Here is a 22267-nt window from a genome sequence, read left to right as displayed (position 1 = left end):
TCACTAGTATGATATATATATGTCAAAAATTGTATTTTACATTTGTTTCTATTTTTGTAAATAAAGCAGCTTTAAGGGAGGTCAAAATATAGTGAATAACCCTGTACACTCAACGTACAAGTATATAAAAATAGACAAGCTTTGTAAAAGCCTCAAATAAACCTGTGAATTTTTGTAAATTTTAAATTGATTGCATCGCATCTAAAAAAAAAATAAAAACGAAATAATTTCGTTTTTGTTAAAAGTGGGAGGCTAGAAGGGGCGGTGGGCTAAAAATGTACTGTCTTATTTTTTAATCACGGAGAACGTAAATAATAAAAAATTAATTCTGGGGATAAGGGAAATCTTAACGGGGGATAAGAGTTATATGTCATAGTCATCTTTGTAGAAGGTAGTCGCTCATCTAAAAATAAAATAAGGTGTGATAACTAAATTGATGGGATGGACATGTAGTACGTTTAAATGATAATAGGTGGACCAAAAGAGTCATGGAGTGGAGACCTAGAGCCGATAAAAGACACAGAGGTTGACCACCAAAAAGATGGATGGATGACTTGAGAAAAAAAAAATTTGGAAATTGGATACAGATGACATAAGATAGAGAACAATGGAAGAATATCTGTGACTCTATGAGACCTATATCCAACAGTGGATGCAGGAGGTTGAGGAATGATGAAGATGATAAATTAAATTTCGTATCAATTTCGTATTTTGTAAATTTTGAATATTAATATACGATGCAAAATTAACGACAAATTTAACATTATCTAAATAAACTTTCTTTTTATGTCGTTGCTTAAGCCCAGCGCCGTAACTACCATTGGCCACTGGGGGCCCCGCAGGGGCCCTTATTTGGTTGGCCGTGCATAGGTTTTAAAGAGGAAAATAAAAAGATGTTTAAAAGCCGATCCCAATGAAATATTTTCAAAACATACAATTTTAAAAAGACCTTACAGGATCACTCTAGACCTCAACATAAAGTTTTAATTTTTTACTGGGGAAATTAGTTTTTTCGACTAAAATGCAATTGGGACAGAACAGGGTCCCCTGAGGCCTGAGCTAAGCTGGGGTCCCGAGACCTTAACATAAAAATTTAAACTACTACTTAGGAAATTAGTTATTTCGGCGTAATAAATCCTAAAATGCCATTGGAAGAGGGGGCCCGGGCTAAGCTAGGGCCCTCAAGGCCTTTCGTAAAGTTATAAAGAATTGAAGAATAAATTAGCGGAATCTGTAAACCACGAAGTAGAAATTTGTCAAAACTTTAAAGAAAATGATCAAAATCTGCTTGACCTGCAAGTAGAATCAATTACTAAAGAGTCTGGTCGTAGTGAAGATACCATTCAGGTTTAAGTACCTACCTCTACAGATAAAGAAGTAAGCTTGTGCGATGTTTTCCCAAGAACTGTGAATGAAAGTGACATGAAACGCAAACTTATCCAGGCAGTACCTTTTCAGCATGATGGACCTTTTCCAAGAGATAAAGATCAACAGGGTAGATATTTCTCAAACCACTTTTACACCTCAACCAGTAAGGGTGGAATGAAGCTAAAAAGAAATTGGTGGTGCTACTCTAAAATAAACGATACTCTTTATTGTCTTCCTTGCTGGTTATTTTCTGTCGGTCATGGAATGCATTTGCATTAAAATGCGTTTCAAAAGGTTAAATATCAAACACTTTTCCGGACCCCCCCCCTTCCACTGGAAGGTAAACCCCCACGGCACTCCGTAGGGGGCCCCCAAATCACGTTTGCCCCGGGGCCTCCAACATCGTACTTACGGCCCTGGTTAAGCCTCTTTGATATAATAGTTTTATTAAAACATAATATGAACAATACATTATACTAACAATTTCTTGTCATTTTAGCAACAAAAATATATTAATGGCACATGAAATTTTAAGAAAAACTTCACCAGCTGCAATATCTGACGAGGCTTATAAAAATGCGTTAGCTCATGCCAGTGCATTGAATTTAACAAACTGTTCGTTAGCCAGGGAGTTAGATGCTGTAAGTATTTTCTTAATAATTAAAAATGAATAACCATTTTCAATTTCGTTGCAACACGAAACTATATCCGCATTTTATTCCAGTTCAATCAGAGAGTGCAGCAAGTACCTCTACCGGTTTCGAAACTTATTAGTCTCTCATCAGGAGGCACATATGCTGCGCTCTCTGACCCAACCAGGACAAACGCTGGCGTGCAGTTACGGATTGCAACGAAGGAAATGGCAGGGATGCCCTAGCGGCAACTGCTTATAAAAGACTAAGTTTTCAATCTAATAGCACATAAAATAATATCAAAAATATTACTCTACACCCCACCAGACCGAAAACAATAATAATTATTTTTAGAAAACCAAAGAAATTGTCTCTCGGGGGTGGGAAGTTTAAGGTCACATCCTACATGTTTGGTAAGATCTGTTTTGGGATGTTAAAGTGGGCAATTACAAACAATATATGGTCGAATTAGAAGCCTTTGAACTCTGGCTTTATAGAAGGATATTGAAAAGAGCTTGGACAACACAAACCACCAACGAAAATATCCTTGGGGAATAGGTAAAATTATAGAGCTGCTAAAGATCATCAAAGTTAGAAAATGAGATATCATATCATTATGATTAACGGAAAGTACCGCCTCGCGCAACTGATCACCTAGGGGAAGATTGAAGGAAAACGGGGTCCGGGTAGAGGCCAGATTCATGGCTTTAAAATATCAGAGACTGAACTCGCTTTGCTTCAACATTTTTGTTTAGAGACAAATTTGCTAGTGTAGTCGCTAACCTTCACTAAAGGAGCCAGCACCACAAGAAGGAGATATATGGCCAAATATGTATAATGTATATATATACACCGGTATTTTAGGCGTCAACTCCCTCCCGGTAGGGATCTATGGGGGAGTATCACCGAGCCGCAAGCACTTATTTCTTGCCGTACTGCTCCCTCATAGGCCGATCAGATGCCCGCATATTCCAGTCTAAGCACCAGATTCATATTTAGAATTTTATACTGACGCGTTAGCCTTTTTTGTTTTTCCGATGGCCTGGCTGGGCTTGAACTCACATATCTCACGTCGAAGTGAAGAGCGGGTCAGCCGCTAGTCGCACTGAGCTATCCGATCGACTAAATTCGATCGGTCAAATATGTCGAAGGCTACAATACATGCAATAAATCTATCAAAATCGAATAAATCCCATTAAAAATTTATTCAATAAATATTAGAACATCAAATAACTGTGCTTGTTCTTATAGAATCTTCTTCTTTTTTCTTCTTCAGCTTTTCTTTTTTCAGGTGTCTCGATTCTTTGCCACTTGACACTCATTCTATTACTTCTTCTGGTTACCCTTAAAAGATGTTCCTTCCACTTGTTCAAAATAATACCTATTCCATTTCTCCCATGACCGTTCGAACTACTGTGTATTAACTTGCATGTATCTACAAGATCTTTCGACTTATTAACTTGCTACTACTATTATAGAGAATATAGAAGAGTAGAATTATATTACAAGAACTAAAATGTAGAATAGAGAAGGCTAGGAGTGCATTCAATAACATGGCGAAACTCTTTAAAAACCACAACCTTAATCTGGAGATCAAAATAAGGCTCCTACGATGTTATATCTTCTCAATGTTGTATTACGGAGTTGAGTCCTGGACACTCACTGAAACAATGGAAAAAAGAAGCCTTCGAGATGTAGTTATACAGGCGAATCCTAAGGATATCATGGACGGACAAGATAACCAACGAGACCGTATTACGAATAGTGGGCAAAGAAAGAGATGTGATGTATACCATTAAAAGGAGAAAGTTAGAATATCCCGGTCACATAATGAGAAACGGCACTAAATACAGATTGCTGAAGGTAATCCTTCAAGGTAAAGTATTCGGAAAGCGAGGAATTGGGAGAAGAAGAATATCACGGTTAAAGAACCTGAGGAAATGGTTCTCCACAACAACCACTAATCTATTTAAAGCATCAGTTAATAAAATAATTATAGCCAGAATGATCGCCAATATTCGAAACGAATAGGCACTAAAAGAAGAAGACTACTATTATAATACTAGGTAATGAGTGTCTTGCACACAAAGTACACTAATAATTCTCTGTATAAAATCGCCGAACTCTCTTTCGTTACCTGTCATACTTCCGACATTGAGCGTTGCAATCCTCCGGACTAGCCCCTTTAGCCCCTTTCGTCCTATAAGGGCCCTAGAATACTTTTCGCAGGGATTTGGCCAGGCAGCAACTCGTCGCTTACGGGGAACGCCCTAGTAGTCTCTAAACCATTTTCCATATTACTTTCATCCATGGTTTTAGCAAGGCTTTTAATTCCGGATGCCGCTCCTGACGTAAATCCTTCTTTATCCGAGCATGGGACCAGCACTGCTAGTTACTGAGCTACTTAATCCACCCAGCAGCTACCAAAGGCAGAGAAGAAGAAAAGTACTTATGCTAGAATACTGCTTCTACATTTGCATGCGAATCTGCCTATCCCCAAAATAAACTGTGACTGTTCAAGTTTCCCAGTAAAAGCTAATAAGGTTATGATTTGAAGTACCTAAGGTGGGAGTAAAAATAAAAAGGGCTGGTTTTAGGGTTTTTATACTGCATATATTTATATTTATAAACTGTACTGTAATCGTACATTTTCCAATCTCAATGGTTATAATTTCTATACTGTTCAGGTTAGTTGTTTCCACGGATGAGACTATGGATTGAGTTTTCATAAATACTATGCTCCGATGCTTATTCTGTGGTATCTCCGCAATCAGTTCCATACCTGATATTTTCGGTTTCGCTGGAATTAAGTCTCTGTGGGTTTCCTGGATGCATGAAACCTCAGATTTTGTTTTCATGCAGAATTTCGGTACCATATCTTCTTCTACTGCAGTGATGCCCTTAATATTTATGTTAGGTACTGTCAGTGCTAGTTCTGAGAACAACTGTTGTGGCTTAATGTTCACCAAATGATTTGGTTTGGTCTGATGTTGAGAGGATTAGACATCTACTAGTAGATGCTTCCGGGAGACGCCGTCAATAGTGTTTGTTATTGTGTAGTTGATGTCGCGCTATCTTGAATTCCTTGCCCGCTTTCTCAAATGAAGCGTGATTTCTATGGTCTCCAAGAGGATATATAGCGCTTTATCACAGATCAAACAATGAAGGGATAGAAATATTTGTGCCGATGGAAAACAAAAATAAGAGAGTACAAAAAAACCGTTTATGTGCAAATTTAGAGTACAAAAAACCAGTTATAAAGGAAAAACTATTTAATAGTCTGGGCTGATTATCGGAGAATAGGATATTTTTGGGAAAAGTTATTTACCAGCAATTTTATTGCTGGAATCGAATCTTATGATTGTATATATTAATAATATAGATATGCAAAGTCCGCAGATAGTGTGCTACTTTTTTTATAAACAAAATGGCTCCCGAAAATCGTGTTTTTTTCAATTTTTGCTCTATAACCCCAAAGATTTTAACTTTAGACCAAAAATACCCAAATAAAAATTCACCGCAATTAAATTCTGCATAGAGATGCATAGAGACGTGTTTTTTCCGGTTTACTTCGACGAAAACTTTCCCCGGAAAAGCGGGTTTTTCCAACAAAATCTTTAATTTTCAACTAAACTTTTAGATAAGTAGTTGTTAATCAATAATTAAATAACTTGGTAACGTAAAAGCCCTTCCCGTATATATTATAATTCCAAAAACCGATGGAAATTAAAGGAACAGTTTAGCAACAATTGAAATGTTAATTAAAAATTTACGGTCGCTATAATAACGACAATAATTATGACGCATAAGAATAACTATGATTTTTTCATAAAAAGATACTATACCTATCTAATGTACTTTACAGTATTGAAATTGGACTATTTAAGCGGCCTCAGGAATATTTTAAAATTATAAACAATTTTTTGGCTTATAAACAAATAGAATATCTCGGGAAATATTAAACTAAATTAAATTGTGAAAACGGTATTCGAAAGACAGCGGCAGGATGCTTCTTCTAAAGGAAAAAACTTTTAATTATGACGAGTAGTTCCTGAGATACAACCGGTCAAAGTTGACCGAAATTTACGGCAAAGATATAAACAATAGGATCATAATTTTCAAACCATCACCTTTTTATTTTTATCGTCTTTCTCCATACCAATTTTCATATCTTTAAAATCCTCATAACATATATTATTATAATAAAAACTATCGATAATCCGTGTGAAAATTGACAAAAATAGCAAAATTCCAATCAAAAATTAGGTTGGAGAAAATGTAACCCTCAAAGTTCAAAATCGGTATACGTTAAAAAAATGCATTTTCTCGGCTTCCCATGGAGCAATTTCCTTCATTCTTTTTTTGTTCCCAAGTAACTCGAGTAGAGCCATCGAACTAACGCATTATTAAATGTCAAACTTGCTTTTATTTTGTTATAATCAATTAATTTATTTATTATAACACAATATTTTAATTTGTTTAAAAAAAATGTTTAAATAATTATACAGCTTTCAAATGAGAATATTTATGTTTTTAACTTTAAAAGGTACACTTGTAGTAAGTTTATCTAAAAAAAAGCCTACAACTGGAAAAAATATGTAATTTTTTGTTCTTATAAATAAATTAATCTATTATAACAAAACAAAAGCAAGTTTGACATTTAATAATGCGTTAGTTCGATGGCTCTACTCGAGTTATTAGGACACAAAAAAGAATGAAGGAAATTGCTCCATGGGAAGCCGAGAAAATGCATTTTGTTAACGTATACCGATTTTGAACTTTGAGGGTTACATTTTCTTCAACCTAATTTTTGATTGGAATTTTGCTATTTTTGGCAATTTTCACACGTATTATCGAGAGTTTTTATTATAATAATGTATGTTATGAGGATCTTAAAGATATGAAAATTGGTGTGGAGAAAGAGGACAAAAATAAAAAGGTGGCGGTTTGAAAATTATGATCCTATTGTTTATATCTTTGCCGTAAATTCCGGTCAACTTTGACCGGTTGTATCTCAGGAACCACTCGTCATAATTAAACGTTTTTTCTTTTAAAAGAAGCGTCCTACCACTGTCTTTTGAGTACCGTTTTCACAATTTAATTTAGTTTAATATTTCCCGAGATATTCTATTTGTTTATAAACCAAAAAATTGTTTATAATTTTAAAATATTTCTGAGGCCGCTAAATAGTCCAATTTCAATTCTATAAAGTGCATTGGATGGGTTTAGTGTCTTATTATGAAAAAATCATAGTTATTCTTATGCATCATAATTATTGTCGTTACTATAGCGACCGTAAATTTTTAATTAACATTTTAATTGTTGCTAAACTGTACATTCAATTTCCATAAACTTCTGGAATTATAATACATACGGAAAGGGCTTTTACGTTACCAAGTTATTTAATTATCGATTAACAACTACTTATCTAAAAGTTTAGTTGAAAATCAAAGATTTTGTTGGAAAACCCCGCTTTTTCCGGGGAAAGTTTTCATCAAAGTAAATCGAAAAAACACGTCTCTATGCAGAATTTAATTGCGGTGAATTTTTATTTGGGTGTTTTTAATCTAAAGTTAAAATCTTTGGAGTTATAGAGCAAAAATTGAAAAAAACACGATTTTCGGGCGCCATTTTGTTTATAAAAAAAGTAGCACACTATCTGCGGACTTTGCATATCTATATTATTAATACATACAATAATAAGATTCGATTCCAGCAATAAAATTGCTGGTAAATAACTTTTCCTTGTATTTTGCTAATTAGCCCAGAGTATTAATTGTTTATTTAATTTACATAAATAAAATATAAATAGTATATTAATATGCACCTTATTATAAGCTTGATTGTCTTTTAGGCTGCAGAAGGAACAGGCCTCGCTTTCATAGTATTTACGCAAGCAATTGTTGAGTTACCAGGAGCTCCATTTTGGGCAATTATTTTCTTCATGATGCTGCTGGCTCTTGGTATCGGATCACAAATTGGAATGATGGAAGGAATGTTGTGCACTGTTTTTGATATAGAGATATTTAAAAGAATCAGCAAAATATATGTTACAGGTATGTACCATGTCAATACAATTATTGTAATAATAAGGTACACTGGGGTAAGTGGAACCCCTACAATTAAAAATTTAAGCTCAAACATGCATGGAGAATAAAATTATGTAACTAAGATCAAGTGATCACAATATGCAATAGTGCTACATATATTGTTCAAATTTATACAGGTACAACCCTGCTTTTCTTAAAAGAAAACAAAATTAAATGGATAATAGAAGCTGGTTGTACTAGGTTCCACTTTCACCTAGTTTGGATTAAGTGGACCACAGCGTTATTTAATTTATTTAGCTATTTATAAACAACAATAAATAATGTTTTTATGCTCGATATGGCGTCATTTGCTTTTTACTGCTATTTACTACTCCTGCATCCAGGTGATCCTGGTTATAGCACGGGGGTGGTCTTTTCTAATGTACTTTTCAACCATTACAACCTGCAACAACAAAAAAAATTAGTTTTCGAAAAAATTTTTTTAAAGAAAATTTTTTTCGGCTCAGTCAGTCAATGTTGTGTTTTAAATTAAATAAACAATTAAATCAAAAAATAAAGTGATACCAAATGCAAGTATCCACTTGCCCCTTTGTTATGATTTCCACTTGCCCCAAATGTGTAAAACCCCTGACGCAAGTGGAACCTATCAACTAATACTTACGACCAAAAACACAACGCTGATTTCACTACTCTTAAGGCTATGGGTACATAATTCGCAAATATTTTACGTGTATCCCTACTTTTTCTGTCTTTACACGGCAAATTACGTGTAGTAAAATTCACACTGGTGTGGATATGTAAAGATTACTAGAATGTCATTCTACTTGAAAATGTCATAATTAATTTAAAGAGCTGGCTTTTGAATGTTCTTGGATAACTGTTATTTTTATAATTGCAAATTATTAATTCAGTTCATAAATGTGATAATTTTTTCACTAACTATGTTTTCAGTGACTGTAATAATTTATTTGTACAACAAAAACTAATAATCAATCGAGAAAAGAGGAAAAGTGTTAAAGTGATTTTTTAATAATATGTTGTTATTTTGGAACGCTTACAATTTTGAACATCTCTAACAACAAAATACTTGGATCACAGGATATATCTGATGTATTCTCTGCTTGGATCTTCCACAAATAATACACAATAAATAACTTTTTATTAAGTTCACGTCTTAAATCAATTATTTATCAAATACACTATATATCAATAATATTTAATCAATTTCTCAAAATATTCCCGATGCAATGTCAAATATTTAAAATTGTCACTGATTGTCAGTGTCTGACTGACAATATATGCTGACAATATTATATTCGGTTGAGTGCGTTGTAAGACAAAGACAGATTTGGAAAATATTACCACGGCATTGTGTTCATTTTTTTCAAATCCTGAAAAAACCAATAAATATTTTTGAAAAATTTAAACGCAGAATGAAAGACTAAATTATTACCGAGGGCCGAAAGTCCCTTAGAATAAATAAAAAGTTTATTTTGAATGAGATATTTGAAATTAAAAATCACACTAAATTTTCTCTTAGTTTTTTCACCCCTGTAACTTATTAAAATAAACATTATAGAAGTTCTCAGGGACTTTCGGCCCTCGCTAATAACGTAATCTTTCATTCTGCTTTTAAATTTTTCAAAAATACTTATTAGTTTTCTCAGGATTTGAAAAAAATGAATCCCCATTTGAATAGCATTGCAGCCGAAAATACGTACCGATCCTCTTAAAATCAACAACGATTCAGGTGCAAAATTATATGCGTAGTTTAATAACTGCCCAATAAATGACCGTTTTGGAGTGTAATTTCCAGGGGCAACTCCGAATTGAATGAAAATTTGGATTTAGGTTCTACTTACCCTCCACTTTAAAGTTGAATTTGTGCCGTTGGTTGCTTTTACTTGGGGGGTGACATTTACCCCTTCTCGGGGGTGAAAAACGCGTGTTCAAAATAAGGAGGGAAATGGATAAATTGACTTATTTTAAGCACCTTTTGTTCTATAAAGTTTTTTACGTATGTCAATACTTTTCGAGTTATTCGCGATTTAAAATGTTGATTTTTCGACAAAAAAACTACGTTTTCAGACGGTTTTTCCCAAATAACTCAAAAAGTAAATATTTACTCGAAAAAGATATTGTTGGAGAACTGTATTCTCCACCCAAAATAAATTCTATTTCACCAACAACAAATTTCCGCGCCGCCTCTGTAACAACCATAAATAATTTCATTACGCAGTGCCTGAAGAAAACTTCCAAGAATCTCCGCCCTCTCTTTTACCCAAAGCACCCAACGGAAATATTTGTTAACGGGATGAAAGAGCGGGGTGCAACAGTCAGTCAACTATCAACACTCATTAAGAACGTACGCAAAAACCTCTTTTCATTTACGCTTTTTCGAAGAGAATTCTTCACGCCGCAATTAGCAAAAAGCCGGTACAAAGTGTAAATATATGTGTAGTGGCGTCTTTCACGGATAAGTTGTTAACTCAATTGTTCACATGTAAAATTCTATTTCTTGCCCTTTTCAACTTCATTACAGTCATAGCAAAATAGAAAGTATTTTATTTACATTAACAATTCAACAGGCCAGAATTACAGCATCTTACGGTTCATTAAAAGTTCTCCTCTTAGCTATCGAAGGCTTAGCGACACATTGAACTTACTGCAAGTGCAAAACGCTGGAAAGAGACATTGGAACTACTCCAAACTCTCCATGGAGGAATGTTGAACACCGGCGTCCCTCCATTTTGTTCCTCCGAGACCGGATTTTATTTCTAAGAGCCGAATTTGGCCCTTAGAGCCACATTTGATCCATCGACCGAACTTTTCTGGCCAAAAAACACTCAATTCAAGTTTCTATCTAATTCTATTATTTTGTTAAAAAACATTTCTGGCTAATGCCAACTCTTTCTAAAAGACATTATAAGTGTCGCGTTTTTCGGATATTCTCGTCGAATAGACAATAATTCCAAGAGACAAAGTGATTGCGTTATTTATTCTACGGACAAATAAACATTCTGTGAACAAAAACAGTGATAATAGTTTACTTCAAGAAGTGGTGTTCAAGGACTAGCTGATTCCAGGAAAAGCAGCCCACATTCAAGTACCAAGAGCCCAGGGGTGACGTACAAAATAAACTTTTCTATATATGTAAATTCAAAAAGTTAATTTTCAAAGATCTCTTGCGAAATGTTACTCTAATAAAGTTAAACACTATTTAAAGAACTATTCAGGGTTGAATTTTTGGTTTAATATTGCATGCTTGTTAAAATTCAAAAATAATTAATAATTTCATTCAAAAATAAACAAATTAAAGTTATTACAATGAGCAAAAAAGGTTTAAGTAAATTATTAAACAAAAAGCATTCCATTCTAGATTCTGTTAATAGAATTCAAACGTGGCTAGAAGCAAACCATGACTCGGAAAAAGATGTTTTCTCATTCAAAACAAGAGAAGGTCGATTACAAGACCTGTTCTCTGATTACAATAACGTACAGGATGAAATTGAATTCCTGGACGATTCTCAAAAATGTGATCGTGCCATATTTGAAGAAAATTATTTTGCGGTTCTGTCAAAAATACAAAGTTCGATTAGAGCATTGGATATTACCAATACAGGGAGCGTCGCTGCCGCTAAGCAAGTGGCCGTAAAGCTCCCGGAAATAAGCATATGCAAATATTCCGGGCAAATAGGGGACTTCGAAAGTTTTTTTGAGCTCTTCGACACACTGATAATACAAAATCAGTCCCTTTCTGACATCCAAAGGTTTCTTTATTTGAAAAGTTACCTACAGGGTGATTCTCTTAAGTTGGTGGATTCTTTGAAAGTCACAAATGAAAATTTTTCGATTGCTTTAGATATTCTAAAGAACCGCTATCAGAATAAGGTCACAATCATAAATTCTTACTTAACAGAAATTATAGACATTCCTACACTGAGAAACAGCTCACCGCAAGCCCTCAGAAATTTTCTAACTACCGTAACAAAAAATATGCAATTGCTAAAAAATTTGCAATTTTCAAGTACAGAGCTCATTGATATAATTTTAGTTTTCCTGCTAGAAAGCAAATTAGATTTTTCAACAAGGAGACTTTTTGAAACTGAGCGAAATCATTCAGATGTACCAAAATTGGATGTTCTTCTTAAATTTCTTGAAAAAAGGTGCATTGTTCTGGAAAGCCTGGAAAATACAAATCCTAGGCAAGCCAAAAACGTGAAAGTTTCACATCATGCATCTAGTAATAACACATCAGAGGATTCAGATAAAAATAATACGTCAAATAATTTAGTTTCTGATTTTTATTGCATTTTCTGCAAAAAGCAAGGTCATAAAATTTACAAATGTCACTTTTTCAAAAACATTCAGCATGATGACAAAATAAAATTCGTGAATTCAAAAGGTCTCTGCGTAAATTGCCTAGGTAGGCATAATTCTAAAGATTGTTCATCAAAACATGTATGTACCGTTTGTAAAAGGCGCCATAATACAAATTTGCACATTCTGGCACCAAATAATAATTCGGGTAAACATAATACTTTTTCTACGACCCATAAAAATGAAAGTCCGTCCACTTCTACAAATTCAAACAATTACGAACGCGAACATTCGTCAAATTCAAACTTTCAAGGTCCTTCGTTTCAAGGGCAAGAACCTTTTACAAATTCCTTTTCTGCCTTGTCCGTAAAAAATTTAAACATACTTCTAGCTACGGCCAAAGTAACCATTTTCGACAAAAACGGGAAACCTTTAACGGCCCGATTGTTACTCGATACGGGAAGTCAAAATAGCTTTTGTACCCAGTGTCTCGCTGATAGGCTGGGCTACAAGCCATATGACATATCTCTAAACATTTCTGGCATAGGCCAAAGTAATTCGGTTTCAAAAAAGATGGTCAACATAAAAATGCATTCTAACTATAATAAAAAGTCTTTCAAAATTTCATGTGGCATCTTAGAAAATATTACTTGCAATCTTCCACAGTTCCGCATTCTTACAAAAAATTACCAATTCCAAGGGACGTTTTTCTCGCCGACGATTCATATCACAAACCTAGTCAGGTAGACATCTTGGTTGGGGCTGATTTGTACTACGACTTAATTCTTCCTGACATAATTCCTCTGGGCCCTAGGCTTCCAGTTTTGCAGGCTTCTCATCTGGGGTACCTAATAGCCGGCGTGATTGCTCCTCACTTGACGGCACCTGCAGTAGCAAACAATGCTTCTGGAGATGTTGCTCTACTTTCTACGTGTAGCACGGACGAGCTGCTCACGAAATTCTGGAACATGGAAGAACTTTCTCAAAAACCTATTCTGTCGGAAGCTGACGAGCTGGCCGAACAAATATTTCAAACTACAACAAAGATCCTTGAAAATGGACGCTTTGAAGTAGATATTCCATTAAAAAGTGCACAAGAACACCAATTACTGGGTGATTCAGTTTCTATAGCCAAACGGCGTTTTCTTTCACTCGAAAATAAATTCCAAAAAGATAAAAAATTATTTTTCGAGTACAAAAATTTCATTGACACATATATTTCTTTAGGGCATGCTGAATATGTACCTCTTTCGTTCGTAAATGAAAATTCGGACAAAAAATATTTTATTCCACATTTATGTGTCATCAACGAACAAAATAAAAGTACAACTTTGCGTGTCGTCATGGACGCTAGTTGTAAAAGCTCTACAGGAAAAAGTCTGAACGACATTTCATTAAAAGGGTATCAGGTTCAACCAGATTTATTCGACATTCTGGTTCGTTTCAGGCAATACAAATTCATATTTTCCTGTGACATTCAAAAAATGTTTCGACAGACGTGGATCAACAAAGATCAACGCTTTCTACAAAATATTCTATGGAGGGACGATACCCACGATTCTATAAAATGTATTCAATTAAATACTATCACATACGGGACGAATAGCGCCCCGTTTCTTGCGACGAGAGTCTTGCAAGAAATTTCAAATAAAAATAAAGTTCAATTCCCATTGGCCTCGCATTTTCTCGAAAACCAATTCTACGTAGATGATGGTTTATGTGGGTCAAATAATATTCAAGAATTGCTCGAAATACTTCAGCAATTAAATTCTGTTCTAAACCGCCATGGGTTTACTTTACATAAATTCCATTCAAATTCATCCATATTCCTGCAACAAATCAACCCAGAACATTCAAAAAATACTACTCAGGAATATGACCTAAATTTCGATTCCACTTCCAGTAAGGTTCTAGGCCTAAAATGGGACCCTGCGGAAGACCAAATAACAATTTCCGTCCCCGAAAATAATTTCTGCCCACCAATAACAAAAAGAAAAATCCTATCTGCGTTAGCGCAATGTTTCGACCCTCTGGGACTCATCAATCCGTTTATTGTTAAAGGCAAAATGCTTATGCAGAAACTCTATCTGCAAAAAATTCACTGGGACACAGAAATTTCGGACAAAACTATTCTAAACGATTGGAACAACTTTCTACAGGACTTGTCACAATTAAAACAATTAAAAATTCCTCGTTTCTATTTTTCTGAAAAAATAATTCTGAAGGTTGAGCTTCATGGATTTGCAGACAGCAGCATGGCAGCTTATGGCGCATGCGTATACCTAAGAACTTTCTATTCGGATGAGACCATCTCTTGTGCATTAGTTTCTTCCAAATCAAGGATAACTCCGTTAAAGACGGTAACACTTCCTAGGCTTGAGCTGTGCGCAATGGTTCTTCTTTCAAAACTTGTTGCAAAAATAATTTCTATCTTTGAAAATCAATCTATAAAATTTCTTTCAGTCAGCCTCTGGTCAGACTCCCAAGTAGCTCTGTCGTGGTGTAAAAGTCATCCAAGTCGGTGGTCGGTTTTCGTGGCTCACCGGGTAGCTCTTGTCCAAGAGTTGACTCAAAACTTTACATGGCTTCACATAAAGTCTGCGCAAAATGCCGCAGAGCTTCTTTCTCGAGGAATGTCTGGTTCTGAAATTCTCAATAGCGACTTCTGGTGGCAAGGTCCCAAATGCTTGCGAGATAAAAATTTCAATGTTTCCAATCTAGTAAATGACAAAGTTCTCGAAAACCTACCCGAGGAAAGAAAAATAAGCCTCGTGGTAAATTCTAACGTGGAAAATTTCTGGATAAAAATTTTCTCACGTTTCTCAAATATTTCACGCTTAAAACGTACAGTAGCGTACGTATTTCGTTTTATTTCTAATTGTAAAAAACAAAAAATTTCTGAACCTCTTTCTGTTGCGGAGTTAAATTATGCAATGGATTTCATCATCAAGAAAATACAGGGTGATGCATTTTCAAAAGAAATTTCGGCGCTTAAAAATAACAAATTTATTTCGAATAAAAACTTCACGTCACTAAAACCATTTTTAGATTCTTCTAATTTTCTCAGAGTTGGAGGCAGACTTACGAACTGTCCCGACATAGACTATTTGCAAAAACATCCGATACTGCTCCCATCCAATAATCCTATCGTCAATCTTATCATCAAAAATGAACATCTCAGATTGGGACATGCTGGTGCGCAAACAGTTCTCTCAAATCTTCGTTTGAAATTCTGGGCTCTCAATGGTCTAAAGGAAGCAAAACGAATCATTCGCAACTGCACCATATGTTTCCGATTTTCGTGTGCTCCTGCACAACAGCTTATGGGTAATTTACCTGAAGATAGGTTGTCCATTACAACAAGACCCTTTCAAAAAGTGGGTGTAGATTATGGTGGACCCTTTCTGTTAAAATCTTCTTCACTCCGAAAAGCGCCAAAAATCAAGGCATACATAGCCATTTTCGTGTGCATGGTGACCAAAGCTGTGCACATTGAGGTTGTTTCTGATCTAACAACTTCTTCCTTTCTATTAACACTTAAGAGATTCATTTCCCGACGTGGTAACCCAACCGTCATTTACAGTGACAATGCCACATGTTTTTCTGGTGCAAAAAACCAACTCTATGACTTATACAAATTTTTTCAAAATAAGTCTAATTCTCAAACCATTATGGAATACCTTTCTGAAAATCAAACCTCATGGAAGTTTATCCCCCCTAGATCTCCTCATTGGGCTGGGCTCTGGGAAGCTTCAGTAAAAAGCGCAAAATATCATATGCGTAGGCTAATAGGCTGTTCTTCTTTCACTTTCGAACAGTTTTACACTGTCATGGTTCAAATTGAAGCTGTGATGAATTCAAGGCCTATCTGTTCCATGTCCAGCGACCCTTCAGATTACACCTTTCTCAGTCCTGGGCATTTTATAATTGGCTCCAGCCTGTCAGCGCATCCTGAGCAAAACTTACAAAAAATTCCGGAAAATAAACTATCCATGTTTCAGCAAATTGCAAAAATACAACAAAGTTTCTGGAAAAAGTGGTCTGTTGATTACTTGAACCGGTTACAAAATTCTCCAAAATGGTCCCGACCAAGGGAAAACGTAAAAGTCAATGACTTAGTTCTTCTGAGAGAGGATAATGTACCTCCTCTAAAATGGCCTTTAGCACGGGTAGTTGATACAATGCCCGGGCAAGATGGCAAAGTCAGAGTGGTCAAGTTGAAGACCATCGATGGTCAATTCACAAGGGCAATCTCTAAAATTTCGGTTCTCCCTAATCAAGGTAAAGAAGAGTAGGTTAGACCACAAGGCTCTAACGCCGGGGGGAATGTTGGAGAACTGTATTCTCCACCCAAAATAAATTCTATTTCACCAACAACAAATTTCCGCGCCGCCTCTGTAACAACCATAAATAATTTCATTACGCAGTGCCTGAAGAAAATTTCCAAGAATGTTAATCTCCGCCCTCTCTTTTACCCAAAGCACCCAACGGAAATATTTGTTAACGGGATGAAAGAGCGGGGTGCAACAGTCAGTCAACTATCAACACTCATTAAGAACGTACGCAAAAACCTCTTTTCATTTACGCTTTTTCGAAGAGAATTCTTCACGCCGCAATTAGCAAAAAGCCGGTACAAAGTGTAAATATATGTGTAGTGGCGTCTTTCACGGATAAGTTGTTAACTCAATTGTTCACATGTAAAATTCTATTTCTTGCCCTTTTCAACTTCATTACAGTCATAGCAAAATAGAAAGTGTTTTATTTACATTAACAATTCAACAGGCCAGAATTACAGCATCTTACGGTTCATTAAAAGTTCTCCTCTTAGCTATCGAAGGCTTAGCGACACATTGAACTTACTGCAAGTGCAAAACGCTGGAAAGAGACATTGGAACTACTCCAAACTCTCCATGGAGGAATGTTGAACACCGGCGTCCCTCCAGATATTTTTAGCAAAAGTGTAGCCTATAAAAAAACGAAAAAAATGGTGTACCAGTAAAGTCTACAAATTGAGTAGAAGCAAAGTTGTAGCTCATGAAAAATACGTTCTTATTCGTCTAATTCCAAATCGAATAATTCAACGCGAAATCACCGAAGAAAGAAGCGCGTTTTTCGGGAAAACCTTATTAACATTTTTAAAGTATCGAAAAAAAGCTTATTATTTGTTTTTTGCAAAAGTTTGCAGTATCAAAAATAAACGAGTTACACTGAAAAAATTTGACCCCTTTTTTTTTGGTAAAAAAAATCGTGAAAACCTCCCTCTATTTAGCACCCTAAATAAAATTAATCGTTTGGCTGTACCAACTGTACCATCTATTTTAACTGTATGTGTATTGTTTATATGATCTGTAAGTTTGATTGGTTTGAAGTTCTTATTTTTGAAAACATTTGGCTTTATAGTAAAAAAAAATTTTTTTAAATTTTTGAAAAATTTAATTTTTTAAAAATAACTTAAAAAGTATTATTGATAAGAAAAATCTTAAAGAGTAAAAAAATGTAGGTTTTGCTATTATAAATATGCTAGTTTCATTCTGTTTCTCCGGAAGATAAAATTGGTTAAGTTATGGCTGTTCAAAATTTGCATACACTCGTGATTAGTGACCCATTCAAGCTTTCTCAATTATAACCCTTTCAAAAATAAACACTTTAAACCGGTGAGACTGACAGATCATATAAAAATCGAAACAAAGCTTTTTATAAACACTTTAAAAAAGTATAAATGGGGTTTTCCCGAAAAGTGCTTAATTTTTCGGTGATTTCACATTGAATTATTCGCTTTGGTATTAGACGAATAAGAACGTATTTTTCATGAGCTACAACTTTGTTTTTATTTGATTGATAGACTTTACTGATACACCATTTTTTTGGGTTTTTTATAAGATACACTTTTGCTAAGGATATTTTGTTTTACAAAATATTTACTTTTTGAGTTATTTGCGAAAAACCGTCTGAAAACGTAGTTTTGTTTGTCGAAAAATCAACATTTTCAATGGCAAATAACTCGAAAAGTATTGACTTAAGTAAAAAACTCTATAAAACAAAAGTTGCTTAAAATCAGTCAATTTATCCATTTCCGGTCTTATCTTGAACGTATGTTTTTTCACCCCCGAGAAGGGGACAGTCACCCCCACAAGTAAAAGCAACCAGCGGCACAGTTTCAACTTTGAAGTGGAGGGCAAGTAGAACCTAAATCCAAATTTTCATGCAATTCGGAGTTTCCCCTGAAAATTAGACGGTATCGCCGAATTTCCCGTTCATTTACTGGGCTAGTTTGACGTTCAGTATATGGAGTAGCAGAGAAATTCTGTACCGTAAATGTATTCTATAATAAGTATACAGTTCTTTACGCTATTTCTCAATAGATGGCGGATTTAAATATTTTTAAATCGCATTAAGTACGCATTTAAATATTTTTAAATCTCATGGTTTCTACTTACCTAAAATCTTACATGTTTTCTTAATAATTTTTTAAAATGTCACTGCGTTGTATTGTAAATATCTTTTAAAGTGATCATAGATCTTGGGCCCACCATTTAAAAAAATGATTACCTCTCTCATGAGATTTTTTTTTTCAGTTATTCATGTCGAGTGGGGCAACTTTTCTATTTCGGAAAATTTTCGGGAGGGTGGCGTTTCGTAAATATAGAGGTTTCTAAACTTTGGTGCGTTCTACAACTGGAGTACTCCTAAAAAATTGTAGGACAATATATTACCAGTTAATTGTACATATTTTTATCAAAGAATCATGCGAAAATCAGCTGTGAGGGTAACAATTTTATTACGGGTGCCCCCCACTAGGGGGGAAGCCAGGCACGTAGCCAGGAAATGTACTTGAGGGGGTCCAAACACAACTCAAATTTTTTGTTAGATTAGACGGTAAGGTATTGAAAAAAATACTCAGAATAAACTTTAGATCCATATGCAAAATTTATAAAAAAAATATTTTAACCCTAGAATACTAATACTCATAAAATATACGACGCTGAATTATTTTTTGCGAAATTTCTCAGCAACGCAAAATCCCAAGAACTTGGGTTCCACAGTTCTTTAGTAGGTAAACGTTTTGGTGTATAAACGTCAGTTAAATTTTGTGCGGAAGTGTGTGAATTAGGTATTCTGTCGTAAATATTACGACGCTTTAGTGTTAACGATAATAACATAAGCCGTCTATGTTCGGGCATAAAGATTGCTATGCTTTGCGATTCATTCTCCAAATACATGATTGATGCCAGTCCCTATCTTGGCAAAAACTTCGATACCGGAGGATTACCTCTTACAAATTTTTATACGAAGGAATTGACAAAATCGGTCCATGGATACTGGATACCGTAACATTACCATGGATACTGTGTACTGTGTGTTTTTTAGGGAATGATAAACATAAGTACTATCAATCGTATGTGATATACTGCCATAATTCGCACAAAACAAATAGGAAGCCTGTTTTCCACTCTCAGTTTATGTTTGATTTGGGCAAAAGCCTTGCTGAGTCATAGATGCGCAAAAGATTAAAGGCGCGTTCCAAGTGACATGAAAACCGTCCTTCGTACTGCCCTCGTCATGCGCATTATAAAAAATGCGTTCCAAGCGAACATGAACGATGATTGGTATCGTACACCGTGTTGTTCCAAGCGATCCATGTACCGCTTCGAAATCGGTAACTGAACGGCCCTTTTGATACATGCCTTCAAGCAGAAACTATTTGTACTGACTTGCGCAGTTAGGATTGTTTTCATTTTTACTGGTCACTGCTATGAGATCAGCTGATGATTCAATAATAGAATAATCCACAATTTACGCTATTAGTACCTGTGAATCTTGATTTCCGTTTAAATAATTATTAATTCTTTTTTTTTTTCAAATTAATCTTATAAAAATGGATAATTTATTATTTTCTGTTTTCATAGAAGACAACGATTTAATGTCAGATATCGATTCTGGGGAAGGTTTTGAAGCTGAAGTGATGTTTAATGAACATGTTAAGTCCACTTTACATCAACAATAAATTGAATAAGAAATTGACAAAGTTATTCAAGGTCAAATTTGGCTTACACAAAACACAATTCTACATCCAATTTTGCCGTGAATAAAAAGAAAATTGACAAAATAAAACATATCCAATTGTTCTATTTCATCAAATTATTTCACTTTCTTTTACAAACCATACATTTTGTACTCGTCAAATTTGGTATTGAATAACTTTGTCAATTTCTTGTTCAATTTATTGTTGATGTAAAGTGGACATTAGAAATATTAATTTCTAACCATCTAGCAAACTACTAGTGGTACTCGCACTGAAAATTGCTCAGGCGCAACTCGAACTTGAAATGGTACACGAATTCGTTCCAAGAGGGTTACGTACCGGTAATCGGATCGAGATCGAAAGAAAACCGTTCAAGGTCGATTCTGCGCATTAAAACAGTCCGATCGATTTCGTGGCGGTTCAAGGGATCGTACAAATGTGTCGTCTTGGAACGAACCTTATATCAAATTTACGGTGCAATATTCGACAGGACATAAACGAAATTCTAACTATACAATCAGTTTCTCAACCGAATAATCCTATCGAAAGAAAACGGACAGTATGCTACTTATGCCCTAGCCGTCTAAGAAGAATAACGACAAACTTTTGGGTATAGTGTAAACGAGCAATCTGCGGACAAATATTTTTAAATTTAAGATATTTTAAACATGTAAAACTTACATTTAAAAAAATTTCAAATTACTTTTACTAAAGGCAAGATATAATGTACGGAATCGGAATGTAGAACGGAATCCTATAATATTTTGTTAGTAGTCACTAACATCATCAGGGACGCTAAAATGATATTAAAGCTACAATTGTGAAATTAGGTATTAAAAACTAGGGTAGGATATAACATCTACATATGTGACGACAATCTCACCCTAGTAAGTTGTTTTTAATACCTAATTTCACCATTGTATCTTTAAGAGTAAACAGTAGCTATCAACAGGTAGCAACAAAATATAACTTCGGGAGATAGTATCATAAACTTTGGCAACAGTGGTAATCTTTGACATTATCTAAGATTAATATTTTGACAATATCATAGTCGCGCTAAATGGAAGTAATAGAAAACGATTTTATTATTAATACATAGATATTTATAAAAATAAACCAAAATGGGTGAAAATTTTATGTTAAGATAGGTAGGTATTTGCATGAAATATCTAATAATAAAACAATAATAAATAATCATTTTTTGTTGTGAAGCGAAACAAATTTTAATTTTCGCATAATTTTGACACGGTTTTTAATGGACTTTTTCTTGGAAGGTTTCACTTTATTTTTCGTTTGATTTACTTTTTCCATTTTGTTAAAATATTGATAATATTTTTAGAATAAAAAAAGAATGTGTGTGTACTTTTTACGCACGTAAGAAGTTATACTTCTATTATAATATAATTTCAACGAAATAAATATACCTACTTAACAGTTACAATACAAAAAATTAACAATAATTACCAAAAATGAACCAAAACTTAACAATGCCAGATATTAAAAAAAAAAGAAAAAAATATGAATCGTCCGGGATTTGAACCCGCAATCTCGCGATTTTTTGATCTCTGGTCCAATGCTCTACCAACAAGGCCATCAAGCCGCATGCTAGTTACCTTTCAGATATACATAATTATACATCACGGTGACAAGTGAAATATAATTTTATTATTTTACGCCCAAGGAAGACAAATCCAAAGACACAAAATTATAATAAAAAACCTTTTAAACCACCTTTTTCAAATTGCGCAAATTGTATTATTAATATTAATGTTAATAAATGAAATATAAATATTTTGACGTTTCACAATTTGACAATTCACTTTTAACTGCAGTGCCTTAAAATTTTTATAGCACTAGTGCCTTAAAGTAGCATT

At 34.5% G+C, this 22267-nt stretch overlaps 1 protein-coding gene across 2 annotated transcripts in view; it reads left to right on the top strand.

Annotated features, from left to right (window-relative positions):
* Positions 1 to 22267, top strand: part of LOC126883329 (sodium- and chloride-dependent transporter XTRP3) — a 176316-nt gene that overhangs the window by 110691 nt on the left and 43358 nt on the right. For both annotated transcript variants that reach the window (XM_050648713.1, XM_050648714.1), the window contains exons 7-8: positions 1868 to 2009; positions 7855 to 8056. In XM_050648713.1, coding sequence (XP_050504670.1) covers positions 1868 to 2009; positions 7855 to 8056 — 344 coding nt within the window. The remainder of the gene's footprint in view (positions 1 to 1867; positions 2010 to 7854; positions 8057 to 22267) is intronic.

The sequence above is a fragment of the Diabrotica virgifera genome, chromosome 4 (genome assembly GCF_917563875.1).
Source record: "Diabrotica virgifera virgifera chromosome 4, PGI_DIABVI_V3a".
Classification (NCBI taxonomy): domain Eukaryota; kingdom Metazoa; phylum Arthropoda; class Insecta; order Coleoptera; family Chrysomelidae; genus Diabrotica; species Diabrotica virgifera.
This window is presented reverse-complemented; position numbering and strand designations above follow the sequence as displayed.